Source organism: Trichosurus vulpecula, chromosome 8 (assembly GCF_011100635.1).
Source record: "Trichosurus vulpecula isolate mTriVul1 chromosome 8, mTriVul1.pri, whole genome shotgun sequence".
In the NCBI taxonomy this organism is placed as follows: Eukaryota; Metazoa; Chordata; class Mammalia; order Diprotodontia; family Phalangeridae; genus Trichosurus; species Trichosurus vulpecula.
The window spans coordinates 175,868,826-175,882,453 of NC_050580.1; the positions used below are offsets into that span (position 1 = coordinate 175,868,826).

At 51.7% G+C, this 13,628-nt stretch overlaps 1 protein-coding gene across 2 annotated transcripts; it reads right to left on the reverse strand.

Annotated features, from left to right (window-relative positions):
* Positions 1–546: 546 nt before the first annotated feature.
* On the reverse strand, positions 547–12,973 carry NFATC4 (nuclear factor of activated T cells 4). 2 transcript variants are annotated; one of them, XM_036735676.1, is made up of 10 exons: positions 12,835–12,973; positions 10,454–11,552; positions 8,368–8,530; positions 7,547–7,746; positions 6,336–6,508; positions 5,767–5,907; positions 3,263–3,318; positions 2,856–2,982; positions 2,231–2,488; positions 547–886 (listed from the first exon to the last, which is right to left on the reverse strand). In XM_036735676.1, exons 1-10 carry the CDS (start codon positions 12,938–12,940, stop codon positions 819–821), a joined length of 2,391 nt encoding a protein of 796 aa, XP_036591571.1. In that variant the 5' UTR covers positions 12,941–12,973; the 3' UTR covers positions 547–818. The 2 variants fall into 2 exon arrangements, with proteins under 2 accessions (XP_036591571.1, XP_036591570.1); XM_036735675.1 differs by having other exon boundaries at positions 1,913–2,488.
* Between the last annotated feature and the right edge of the window lie 655 nt (positions 12,974–13,628).

Here is a 13,628-nt window from a genome sequence, read left to right on the forward strand (position 1 = left end):
GTAGCACAGTAGTTCCGGCAAAATAGCTCTATCCTGGCCAGAGCCTTAAAGAGTAACATTCCTTCAACCAACACCCCGCCCCCCCACTCCCAAACCCTATGAGCCTCAACAAAGCAGGTCTCCAGGTCCTTCCCCCACCAGCTCACTTCCTCCAGGAAACTCTTGGATTTAGTGCCAGCAGTTGGAGACCCACCCAATCTTCCTCTCTCTCCTCCAATCCCACTGCCTTCCTCAAAGCAGGGCTAGAGAATAGCCTGTCCCAATCCCCTCCTCCAAATAACTGAGTCAATTATGCTAACCAATGAGCAGTTTATTATTAATACAGAATCTCCCCTGCCATCCAATATACCACATCCTGTACATATGATCTATATACACCCCTTACCCTTGTTAACCAGAGCCCCAGGGGGCCCCTCTACCAGGCCCAGAGTCATCTCACTCGTTAGTCAAGGAGACCACCCCCCAGAAACTCCCTGTATCTTCCCTAGCCTCCTCCCACTAACTTTTCCCCTCAACATGTTCCAACCTCCCACCCCAGTCTAGTCCCTCTTCCCACACCAAGTCCTGTCCTCACTGCTCCCAGGGCTTCCTATGTAGCACCACTTTGGTGGGGTGAGACCATGGGCTAGAGGTTGGGGCCAGGAACCCAAAGGTAGAATGAAGCAGCACCAGAGGAGGACTCTACCCCAAAACTATAGGGGGGAAGGAAGGGGAAGAAGGAGGAAGGGCAGTGAGGGAGTGAGGGAGGGGAGGGCAGGAGCCACTGTCCGGGCAGAGGGAGCTTGGGGGCAGGTGGAGCACACCACCACAGCAACAAATCAGGCAGGAGGCTCTTCTCCAGGGGACACAGGGAAGCCACTCAGGTCTCGGCCAATGATCTCACTCACTGGAAGGGAGAGGTAGATGAGGAGCCAAAGGAAGTTTGAACAGGTCCCCTCTCTCTCTCTCCAAAGGTCTCAGACCTTGCTAGGCAGGTCATAATCTAAGACTCTTAGATTCTATGCCTAACTCAAGGCACCCTCTTCGACTACATCTAAGTTTCTCCAACAGAGAATTGAACTAGGTCCTAGTCTAGGGATAGGGAACCTGTGGCCTTGAGGCCCTTGAATGAGACCTTTTGACTGAGTCCAAGTCCAAGTCCTATGGCCTCAAGGCCACAGGTTTCCCTTCCCTGTGCCTAGTCCCTGTTATCTCAAAGCTATCTCTCTTCCACCTCTGAGTCCCCTATGATATCTCCACTACTGCAGAGAAAGCTGGCCCTGTCTTCTAATGTTGGGCCCCTTCTCCCCTCCCGCCACCCTTTAGTCCACAGGCTCAGGTCCTATGCACACTGCCTCACTCAGGGGTAGGGGTACTCTGAATGCCTCCTAGATAGCTAACTCAGACCTTCATCATCATGTGTGAGGAAGGAGAGAGATTTCATGCATCTATTTGTGGGGGAAGGGGAGAATCTCAGCCAAAAGTAGCAGCAAATCATGGTCGCTTTCTCCCCATCCCCACCCCACTGGCATCAGCATAGGGAAGGTAGCCACAGAGCTTTGAATGGTTGCAATGGGTGCGGGAGGGTGGACAGAGCATCACATGTGCCCCTGAGTTTAGGGTGACCCCACACTTCTTCCAGGGCAGCTATGCTCAGAGACCAAAGGAACCTCTTTGTACACATATACTGAAGGTAACCCAGAATTTGCCTAGCCCCAATTTGGCAAAAAGGCCATTAGAATACAGAGGAGACCCCTAGATCATTACAACCTCCCTCCTTATCGCACCCTTATCCCAGCCCACCCTCAAATATTAGCAGGATCAGTTCCCAAGAAGACAGATCTCTGTCACCAAAAAAGACTAAGCCCATTCTGTTTGGCTATAGCCTCCCCCAACTACAAGACACAGACATAGAGATGTGTATCCCACCCACCTTCTTCCAGCGTGATGCCCTGGACGGGGACGCTGTCTCGGAAGCCACTGCCATAGCTGCCCCGGTCTTTTTCCTGTTCTGGGGCTCCTTCCCCTGCGCCATATCCTGACCCCACCTCATCATACCCCTCAGCAGCAGGGTGGGCACCCTGGGGTGAGAAGGGCCCCTCTGGTTGAGGAGAGGACGGCATCGGGGGTTGGTAGGCAGCTGGTGGTGGGAAAGGCAGCCCCAGGGAGAAGGGTGTCCCACCTCCTCCATAGGGGTCAGCAGGGAAAGGTCTAGGAAGAAAGCTGTTAGGGGGAGGAGGACGTGGGCAGCCAGGACTCCCACTAGGCTCTGGAAACAGCCTCAGGCCAGGCCTATAGGAAGGAGGGCCTGTCTGGGGGTACAGAGGGGGTGTCCCAAAGTTGAACCCTTCAGACAAATAGGGGGGTTCATAGGAGGAATCATCAGGGGGATAAGAAGAATAAGGGGGTCGGGGTGGTGAGAAATCCATGTCGGTACCAAATGGGGGGCCAGGAGCTGAAGCAAAACCACGGATTGATGAATCTGGGAGTGGCTCCTCTTTGAAGATCACTGGGGTTGGTAAGAGGGAAGAATGAAGGACACATTTATGGTAATGAAAAGCAAGTGGTCCTAGGTGAGTGGCATTCTGCCCCTCTCCTTATCTCTCTCCCCACTGCTGCCCATGAGGATCCCAACACGACTCGGTTCTCTTTAGCTCTCCTGAGCTCTCCCCACTCCTTCACTTATCCCCGGGGTGGATGGAGGTAGTTTCTCTGGGTGGGGTGAGGGGTGGGGGGAGGAAGCAATGACTAGCCAAGAGGTAGGCAACCCAGGGCCCACTTTTTGAATCAGGGGTCATTGTCACTTCTCTCTCAGTAAGCGCTCAATGAGCCTCCCCAACTCCCCACCAGGATCTCATGCCCTTCTGGCATCATACCAGGCAGAAACTTGAAGCTCTGGGTGGGACTTCTTTTCCTCCTACCATTAGAGACATAGAAATAGACCTGGACAGGTCGGGACACTCGTTTATTGCTATACTCAGGCACAGCCAAGGTCAATGTCACCTGGGAGGGGGGAGAAAGGAGAGGAGAAATGAGAAGCAGAGAACAGCCCAACAATCCTTTCCAAGGACACTAACTTAATCTCTAGCCTTTTTTCATCTACTATTTAGTAGAATTCATTCTAAAGGGAGATATCCAATTCCAGGGTTACCAGGCTGCCCCCTTGTGGAAAGAATGTAGAACTTCAGAAGCCCACAAGGCTTATTGGGCCTGAGCCGGCCGGAATTTCCAGGCTGTCCACCTCCCCCAAGCAAGTGGGAGTCCCCCAAGGATACCATATTACCTCATTGCTTTTCAGCCTGTTCACAGTGGCCTCCTCCTCCCACTGCAGCTTTCCATCTGTGAAAAGGGGACACAGAGCTCAAGCCTTGCTCAGTAGCCCTTCCCCCCCTCCCCAGAGAAGAAAAAGGCAGAGGCATACAAAAGTGAACCCTAAAAAGGTTACTGGACTACCTCTATTAGAGCAGAAGGGAAATTTGGACTGCTTATGACCAGAGGAACCAAAAGTTAGCTCAGTCTACCTCCAACTCAAACGTTCATGTTTTCATTGAATCCCAGCTTTGGATAGGACCTCTGGGCTCTTCTAATCCAATCCACATGTGAATAGGCAGCTAGGTGGTGCAGTGGACAGAGTGCTGGGCCTGGAGTCAGGAGGACTCATCTTCCTGACTTTAAATCTGGCCTCAGACACCTACTAGCTGTGTGACCCTTTGGCAAGTGACTTAACCCTGTTTGCCTCAGTTTCCTCATCTGTAAAATGAGCTGGAGAAGGAAATGGTAAACCACTCCAGTACCTTTGCCAAGAAGACCCCAAATGGGGTCATGAAAAGTCATACACATCTGAAATGACTGAACGACAATATCTGAACAGGAAACCACTCTACAACATACCTGATAAGTGATCATCCAGCCTCTCTTTGAAGGCCTCCTGTGACGGCAGACTTACTACATCTTAGAACTATTCCACTTTGGGAGAGTTATAAAGTTAGAACATGTAACTTCCAGACCCAAACCTGCCTCTCTTTAAAGTACACCTGACCCACATTGCTCTTAAGTCTTTTTCATCTCTAGGGTCAAGTATAACCAGTCCAACTAATGACAGTCTTTGAAATACTTGAAAGCAGCCATCTTATTCTCTCCCTGGCTGTTGCTTCTTCAGGCAAGATATCCCATTGCTTCAGATTCCTCAACCATTCTGGTCACCCTCCTCTGTACATTCGCTTGACAATGTCCTTCCTGGTATGTAGCACCCAGATCCAACACAATAGTCCAACTTCAGTCTGACCAGACTGGAGTGAAAAAAGACTAACACCACTCTGATTCTGAACAGTTCTCGTCCATTTGCACCAGTCATCTCTTTGTATCTAACTCTATAATTCTATTTGTAAAGCTTTATCGATCCTATTTGATTTTTGTTTTAATGAAGGGACACCTACATAGTATGATTTTTGGGGGACAGGAAGATGTCCCACCACAGTCAGACCCCCATCAGGTCCACAGGTCTGAGATAAAGAGCTAGAGTAGTGATTTCTAAGGTGCCTTCTCAAATGATGATACTGCATCCCAGGAATCAGATTCAATTTTGTTACTATGATGCAGAAGGTTAAACTGAGGACAAGAAGAAGGAAAAAAACAATTTAGGGTCAGTGGTAGAACCAGACACAGAACTCATCAACCTTTAATGTGATGCTGTGGCTTCTTCCACAGTTGCTCTGCCTTTTGGTGGAAACCAGGATATTCCCTAATATCAAAAGCACCACTCGGGGGGCACTGGAATCTCTTTTTCTGGACCACAGGGCAAATGCAAAAGGGAGAATTGGCTCAATCTAAATGAGTGCCCATTTCCTTTCCACAAGACTACCCACATGCACCCCTGGATTTGGCTCTAACTAGACCTTAAGGTTAAGCAGAGCCTGTCTTCCACCTATGGTAGGAATAGGGTTCTTGTGAAACTAAAAAATGGAAGCATATGTTTAGGGCTTCAAAGTCCCAGAATGGAAAGCATGGCCCTTAGAGGTCCTTCAACTCCCCTTCTCCAGATGTGCCTCGTCATCCTAGCCCAGACCTGCTTTTCCATTCCACCCACCACCAAACCCTGTGTAGGTTGCATCTTTGGGAACCATATGAGCCTTTCTCTGTTTCACAGCATGTTCTGTGCTGTGAAAGTTGCAGCACAGAATGGAGAGGATACTCAAAATTTGGAAGGTGGGGGTTGGGAGGCTCTGGCTCCCTCCCTTCATCCAACCTTATCCCATCTACCCGCACCCCATGGAAGCCAATCATCCTCAGGCTGGCCCTCCCTTAATTATAGTGAGTAAGTCCTTGGGGAGAGAAATAAAGAATTGGATAGTAAGATTCAAATAGACGAATGGTATAAAATTCAAACAAACTGCCAGAGTGACAGGGGTGCTATCTTTCCAGCTATTTCAACATCAGCTGGAATACTGAGTGTCACATTCCAGAAAGAGCATTGACAAACTGAGGTATATTCAGAGAAGGGCAGTCAGGCCAGTGAGAGAATTAGAAAATACTATAAATTCTTTCTAATGTTTGTACTTTACTCAGTTTTCCCACATACTCTTGCACAAACTATCTTATTTTATCCATTTTAGAGATAAGGAAACTGAGTACTCAGAGGGTTAGGTGACCTACCCAGAGTCATACAGGTCATTTGTTCCAGAATCCCAACACTTCCCTTGATCCTAACCTTTCTCCCGTTGCACTGGACCTCACTCTTACTTCCATGTTTCTCTGGCCTGGGTTCTATTCACCCTGATGAGTACTCACCAGGACCCCTCTCAATGAAAACCACCTTGGAATCAGGCAAAAAATTGGCTCCTGACAGTACCAGCTCCTCACCCCCTCGAACAGAACAGGCACTCAGGTTATAGGCTTCTACCTGGGGTAGTTCTTGTGCTGAACGCTGGGCTGCAACCAGAAGGATGGAGAGACTGGGCAAGGATGTGGAGAAGGTGAAGCAGCCTCCCCCTTCCCTCACCACTCCCTGATTCGAGAGTTGGGCCACAGAGTCGTCTAGGGACTCAGAGGGGAAATCCTACCCTTCACCCCATGCTAGGGAGAAGCAGGCATAAGCAGCCCAGAAGAACTATGGACATGCAGACAGAGGATTCCAGGAAAAGGGACTAAAAGATCCTAGCTGTGTGGAGGGGAATCCATAGACAAGCAGGTGACTCATGGGAAAAGAGGCTTCTGCTAACAGTTAGGCAGAAAGGTAAGTGGAGGAACAGATAGGTAGGTGGGATAATAGGAAGGGCATAAGCAGGAGAACATGGAGGATAGAAAGACCTAGATATTCTTCTGGGGGTCCCCTGACACAGCCCTCTCCCTTCGCTCACAGCACTCAATGGGCACTGAAGCCACCTGCACCGACACGACCTTCCCGCCACCCTGTGGCACGTGTACACGGAACACTAGCCGGACCCTTGTATTCTTGCGTCCAATGTCTGTCTCCCCTTTGCGCAGCTCTATGTCTGAGTTCCGAAGTTTCAAGATTCCAGCGCAGTCAATGCTGTTCGTGTGGGGTCAGGAGAAAAGGTTAAGAACCCCTTTACTCTTTCCTTCCTGGGTCAAGATGAACTTCTCCAAGGGAACACATTCAAGACCCTCCCCATTCCAATTCATCCACCACTTGACTGCCAAAGCGATTTTCCTAAAGCCCAGGTTTCCCCTCCCACCCACCCACTCAATAAATTTCAGTGACTCCCTATCACCTCTAGGATCAAATGTAAACCCCCCTGTTTGGTAATTAAAGTCCTTCAAAACCTGTCTCCTTCCCATCTTGCCAGTCTTCTTCTACTTTGTTCCTCTGCACAAACTCTATGAGCCAACAACAAGGGCCTTCTTGCTCGTTCCTCACACATGACACCATCACCCTGACTGTTGCCTTTGCCTGGATTCTCCTCCATGCCTGGAGTGCTTGTTCTCCCCCTCTCCTTCTTTGAGACTTAGCTCAAACCTCACCTTCTGCAGAAGGCTTTTTCCCAGACCCTCCCACCCCACCCTCCTAGAGAAAGCCTTCTGAGATCACCCTCTATTTGGTAGTATCTATCTCATGTGAACCTAGTTATTTGCACATTATCTCCCCAATTAGATGTGAACTCCTTGAGGGCAGGAACTTGCCTTTCTTTGTATCTCTAGCACTTAGCACAGTTCCTGGCATCTAGTAAGTGCTTAATAAATGCTTGTTGACTAATAAATATACTCCCCTTGTAATCCCTGAAAGGTTTCTCTTGACTGTTCTAAATGGCTGGAAACTAGAGATACTTATTCAGAAATTAACTCCCCAAAAGCAGAGGGGATACTTCTCCCACCCCCAAATCCTCCCCCCATCTCAGCCCCAGATAGACTTCTCTAAGTGATTTGATGGCTTAGAACAAAGATCCCTGTCCCACCTCCTAGGAACAGACTCTCTCAGGGACAGATTCTTAACCCTTTTTGGAGGAAGGGGGTGAGAGAAATGGATGACCTGGTCCTGGGTGCTGGGCCGCAGTGAAGGCTCCTGGTCCCCAGGCCCTGCTGGCACTAAAGAGTGAAAATGAAAACTCACTTGGCAGCCATGTTGTTCTCAGGGAGCAGAGTCATCTCTAGCACCTTAGTACCACTGACCACAGCCTCATAGCTAGCTGTGGCCACCATCTTGCCAGTGATTCGATGCACTTGGTAGAAGGCATGGGGCCTCAAGTTCCGTTCATCTGCTGTACCAATGAACATCTGCAGAGTTAGTGGCTTCTCGTTGTAGCCTAGTAGCTAGTGGAGGGAAACAGGGGGCATGAGTTAGGGCTTACCACAGTAATATCTATAATATACCCCAAGATTTTTAGACCACCAGGGATTGGGGGTGGGGGTGAAGAATAAAAGAAAAACTGGAATATATTTCTCAGGGGAGATAGAATATGGGCTATTGGGAAAAGATGGCCTGGAGTAAGAGTGTTGCTCTTGGAGAAGGGCCCAGACTTGGCTGAGGAGATGGCAGGAAAAAATTGAAGGAGACATTGGACTCAATGTAGTGACAATCTAATTCCCAGTGACCTTTGCCTTCAGACTAACCTTACCGCTGACATCTAGCTGACCATCCTTCTCTGGAGTGGATCGTAAAGGCTCCCAGGGGATAGAATGAAGGGGAAATGGCATGGGGGGAGGGGTGGAGAGGGATTAGTATCAGAGGATCTGAAAGAAAGAGTACCCACTCTCATTCTCCTCCTTGAAACAGCCTAGCCCCTCCTCCAGTCTGCTGGCCAGGCAGGTCAGAGCTGCCAGGGATCGTGGGAAAGGGCATGGTTATAGGGCTACACAGCTGGAACCCATCTGTCCTAGGGGCTGGGAGTAGGGAAGGGACAGAATCCTTCTTTCAATAAATTCTCTGGTTACCTTGACCACAGGGTGCCCCCCTGGTGTGGCTTTGACAGCCCCTCTGCTGCCCTCTGTCTCATAGTGGGCACGATGATGGGCTCTGGGTTGCACTTCAATTCTCAGCTCCAGTTGTTCAAACTGGCTGGGCAGGGGCCAGTCCAGGGGGGGTAGTGCTGAGGCCCTGGGGCAGGGGAGGGGAAAAGGAAAATGGATTTCCCTCTTCCCTGGACTCAAAAGCTGGATAACCTTGACCCTGACCCAAACAGCCCTCCACCACTACCACCACCCCCGAGCTCCCTAAGAGTTAAGAGCGAGATATAGCTACAGAGAAACACAGAACACCTGGATGCTCTCAGGGCTCTGGAAGAAGTAGAAACATGACAGGGGCAAGTGTATTCTCTGCTTCCTCAAGGCCCCCGAAATTAGAGTTCTAGAGCACTGAGGGTTAGAGAGTTAGGAAGGAAAGTTAGGCTCCTCACCTCACAGAAAACCTAATTCTTTCTCTAATCCTTCTGTCCTTCATTATGAGATAGAAAGAAGATAAAGGTACGGATTAGTAATTTTGTGCTGACAGAGACCTTAGAGATCACATAATAGGAACAACTTTATTTTGCAAAGGAAAAAATTTAGGAGTCACATGGGTTGAGTGACTTGACCAAGGTCATATAGTGAGTTAATGGAAAAATTCAGGCCTCTTGATCCACAGTCTAAAGCTCTTTCCTATAAAAATAGTAATAATGATAATAACAATAACTCATGTTTATATAGTAATTTAAAGTTTACCAAGCACTTTCCAGGTACCAAATGAGATAGGTGGTGTATTATCATGGCCATTTCACAGGTAAGAAAATTGAGTCTCAGAGAAGTGAAATAGCCTGTAGAAGTTGCATAGTAGTGTCAGAGTTCAAATCCAGTCTCAGACACATACTTACTGCGTGACCCTGGGCAAGTCATTTATCCCTGCCTGCCTCAGTTTCCTCATCTGTAAAATGAGCCGGAGAACAGAATGACAAACCATTCCACTATCTTTGCCAAAAAGATCCCAAATGGGGTCACCAAGAGTCGGATAGGACTGAAAAATGGCTGAACAACCACTCGTGTCAGAGCTGGAATTCAAACCGAGTTCTCTGACTCCAGGTACAATGTTCTTCTCACTCTAGGAGGTCCCTTCTAACTATTTGGAGAGCTCTAAAAGCAGAGTCCATGTTGTCGCCCAGCTGCCTAGGACGGAGGCTTGGGAATTGATACGCTCTCACAGAGCTCATGAGAAGGAATCTCTCCAAACGTCCATCTTGACAAAAGATGCCCAGAAGAGAGCCCAACCTGTTTTCTTCCAGTCTGCGTCAACTCAACCAGAAGCAGCAGAGATGAATAACAATAATTAACATTTCTATAGCACTTCAAGGTTGGCAAAGCACTTTACATATATGATTGGATTTTTCCTTATAATGACCCTGAGAGGTAGGTGTTATTATTGTACCCGTTTTTACAGATGAGGAAACTGAGGTTAAATGATTTGCCCATGTTCATAGAGCTAGCAAGTATGGGAGGGGGAGGGGGAAGCTAGGTGGTGCAGCGAATAGACCACCAGCCCTGGAGTCAGGGGAAGACCTGAGTTCAAATCCAACCTCAGATACTTGACATTTACTAGCGGTGTGACCTTGGGCAAATCACTTAACCTTGATGGCCTCCCCCCTCAAAAACAAATAGTATCTGAGATAGGATTTGAACTTGGTTGTGCTCTTCCTGCCTCCAGGTCCTACCCCAGGAGCCACTGTGCCATCTAGCTACCTTTAGGATAAGCAGACAAGTAAACAAGGATCCTGATCAGTGAAAAGGTTGAAGAAAACAGGATTTTTAAAAAATCAAAATGAAGTGGCATGAATTGTTCTGAAGTTGTATTCATTCATAAATATCCATTTTAGTTACCAAATTAGTTCTAATCTACATGGAGGAAGCAGGGAAAGAAAGCCTTGGTGCAGGAAGAGAGGGGCCTTCTTCAGCCCTACCCCCTTTTCCCTGCCAGTCCACTCAGCAGAGGCAGGTAGCAGATGGCTGCCTCCCCTTTCCCAGGGTTGCACAGAAGGGTCTCTGATACCCTCACCTGAAGATGGGGCTATGTCCCCCAATGCGGGCCTTGGACCAGGACAGTGGGGAGGGCACAGCCAGGTAGTCCATGCCAGGTACATCTTTTCGAGGAGGTCCAGGAGGGGCTACAGCTTCCTCCCCACCTGGTACAGATTTCCCATTGCACGGAGCAGGCTCTTCTGGCCGGGGTAATGCCACTGCCTGTTCACTGGATGTCCGCCGGGTCTTCTGGGGGATACTCTCAGCTGGCGGGACCCCTACGTAGTCGAAGGGGCCAGGGGAGCCAGGATCCCGGGCCAGGGGTGGTGGTGGTGGGGGAGTTGGCTCAGGCCCTTCATCCCCCAGACTTCCTCGACGGGACAGGGCAGGGGAGGCTGAGGATGGTGTGCCAGAGCTGGAATAACGCCTTTTGCCACAAGGGGAGGCTGGTCGGGGGGAGGCTGGGGCTGGGCCTGGGGCACTAAGGAGCAGCCAGCTGTCCTCAGGCCCCCGACCTCCGGGACTGGGACCATATACGCCCCAGGGATCATCAGGGGTCCAAGGCCGAGGGGAGGCCCGGGGTGATGGCAGTGGGGATCCCAGGCCAAATCTTGAAGCTGCCTCATTCAGTTCTGACTCTACTTCATCACAGGCAGCATATAGGGCTGCCTCATCAGAGGCATCTGAGAAGAAACTCCAGGAGGACAAACTACTGCTACCAGGACTGGGACTAAAGAAGGAGCCTCCACTGCCAGCACCCCCAGCCTCTCGGTAGCCTCCAAAGCCATCAGGCGGTGGATAATCACGGGGAGAGCCATCTCCCCAGTTGTCTGGGGCATCCTCTAGTGAGGGTGGAGGTTCAGGTGTGGGGGAGATTGAGGTGATTCGAATGCTTGGGCACTCCAAGATTCTGCCCCCTCCAGCCCCTCCAGGTCCCCCACCAGGTCCCCCCAGCCTCACCAATCGGGCTGGCTGACTCTCCCAGGTACCAGGTGGTGGTGCTGGCCGTGGGGGTGGGGAGTGCATGCCTGGCCGAGATGGTGGGGGCCGAGGGATGCCAATAGGAGAGGCACCATAGGGAGGAGGTTCACCCAGGGTCAGACTGCAGCAAGAGGGGGAGTCTTCTGTGTCCAACTCTGTGAAAGAGAAGGTAAGAAAAGAAGGCAGGGAAGGGTAGGAGGTAAGACAGAGAAAATGGGGGTGGGGGGGGCGGGCAGGAGACTGAATCTTTGTCCCACAGAGGCTTCTGACTAACCAAGTTCTCTCTACCCAGCAGGCTCCTCGACATGGTGGGGTTTCTGCAGCATCCCGGACATGACAACAAAGGAGACATGCCCTCTAGTTACAGGTGTTCCAGAAGCTCTGGAAGCCACCCTGTTAGCCAGTCTATTTCCTCGACCCCCGGCGGGGTACCAAAGAACAAGATACCTTCAACTCTAAGGTGGGCTTCAAGAGGGTGGGGCCATGAGGAAGAGGGCGGGACTTAGGCTCCAGGGGCGTGACTAAGAGGGGTTTGGTTGGGGTGATGCTTGTTAAGAGCAGAGGAGGGTTTTGGGCGGTGCTGGGCGGGGCCGGGGGCGACACACACATGAACCCAATTAGCAGCGGTTCCCAAACCCCCAAACTTCGCTGGCAGGCTCCTCTGTTACCATCGTAACCGTGGCCTGGCCCCGGGGGCCCAGGGAAGAAGGGGGAGGGGGCACCAGGGCTGTGGTGACTGGGGGGTGGGTGGAGAGGGGCGGGGTCTCCCCTCTCCCCCTTCCCCCAAATCCGGAGGAGGAGAGAAGGTGGTTGCGTGCCGGGACTGGGAGGGGGCTCGAGGGGGGCCTCGGATTCCGTGAGAGCAGCGGCCGCCGCCCCCGGCTCTTCCCAGCCATCTGCCTCTCATTGCGGCCAGACGAGGGGGGGCCTCCGCGAAGCTCGGAGGGGGAGCTCCGGCGGGACCTGAGATTCCCCCTCCACCCTAGTCCTGTTGCGTCCCGCCTTGTCGCGTCTCCCCGGCCTAGAGGCTTTCTGGTGGGAAGCATGGGATGGGACGCGGCCCAAGGCAGGACCTCATCTTCTCCTGGGGGTGTCCCATGTCCCTCAGATCTCAACCCGGTTACGTCCATTTGTCAGTCCCTCCCTTCTCCTTCCCTCTAGTTCCCCATCCCAGTGACAGCCGGCGCGGGAGGCGGTGCGCGGCGGCCCAGCCGGCCCCCACCCCCCACCCAAGCCGCGACCTAAAAAGGAAAAAGCGGTGCCCATGCCCCCAGCCCCATCTCCACGCTCCCCAAGCCCCACGGAATCCCTCTCAAGGCTGCCTCAAACCTTTTATCCTCCCACCCCAAAGATTCGCAAGCCTCCTAGACTCACAGACCCCAACCCCTCCACCCCACCCTCCCCGGACCCCGAAACCCTTCCCGACCCCGCACTAACCTTCCCCAGGCCCAGGTCCCCCCGGCCCCAACGGGGGGGCCTCTTTCTCCTCCCCGAACACCAGTTTAAATTCCAGCTCCTCATCCTCGCAGCTTGCAGCCCCCATAGATCTGGCCAGAGCCCCTAGGCCTCTACTTGGGGCTAGGGAGGGGTGAGGGGGGGCTTCTGTGTCCTCACCCCGGGCTTGCCCCCTCCGCCGCCGCCGCCTCCACCCTCCCGACGCCCCCTCTTTATTATAGAAACTTTTCCAAACTTTTTCCCCCAAACTTCTTCAAAGCGGCCCCCCCTCAGCCTGTCTCTGATTGGCTGTCCGGGATGCTCCAGCTCCTCCTCCTGGGATGAGATGGGAAAACCACGCGCCCCTCGTCCCAATCCACCCTCCCCCCCCCCACCTCGCTTTCTCCCCCTCCCTCTCCCACTAAAAAAAAAAAATGAATTGGAAAATGGTCCCTCCTGCACTCCTCCGCGTGGTACAATCTTATTGAAGCCTATTGGCCAACGGCCCTGACAGTCACTGCCCAACCTGACCTCCCGCTTTCCTCAGCCCATTCTCCTAGCGGTTTGGATTTCTAGGTCCGAACATCTTAGAGCCAGCCTCCAAGTCACTGTGCCCCTGGGGACTGGATCCTCAAGGATTCTCCAACTCCCCCCGCAACTATGTTTTCTTCTCCCACAGGATCTCCTCGGGATGTAAAGCGGAATACACGCAGTCCCACTCCTCATTCTGCAGACCCAGGGCCCTACCAACTGCTACAGGGAACAAGCCTTTCGGCTCTAGCGATTGTCTAGGGAGT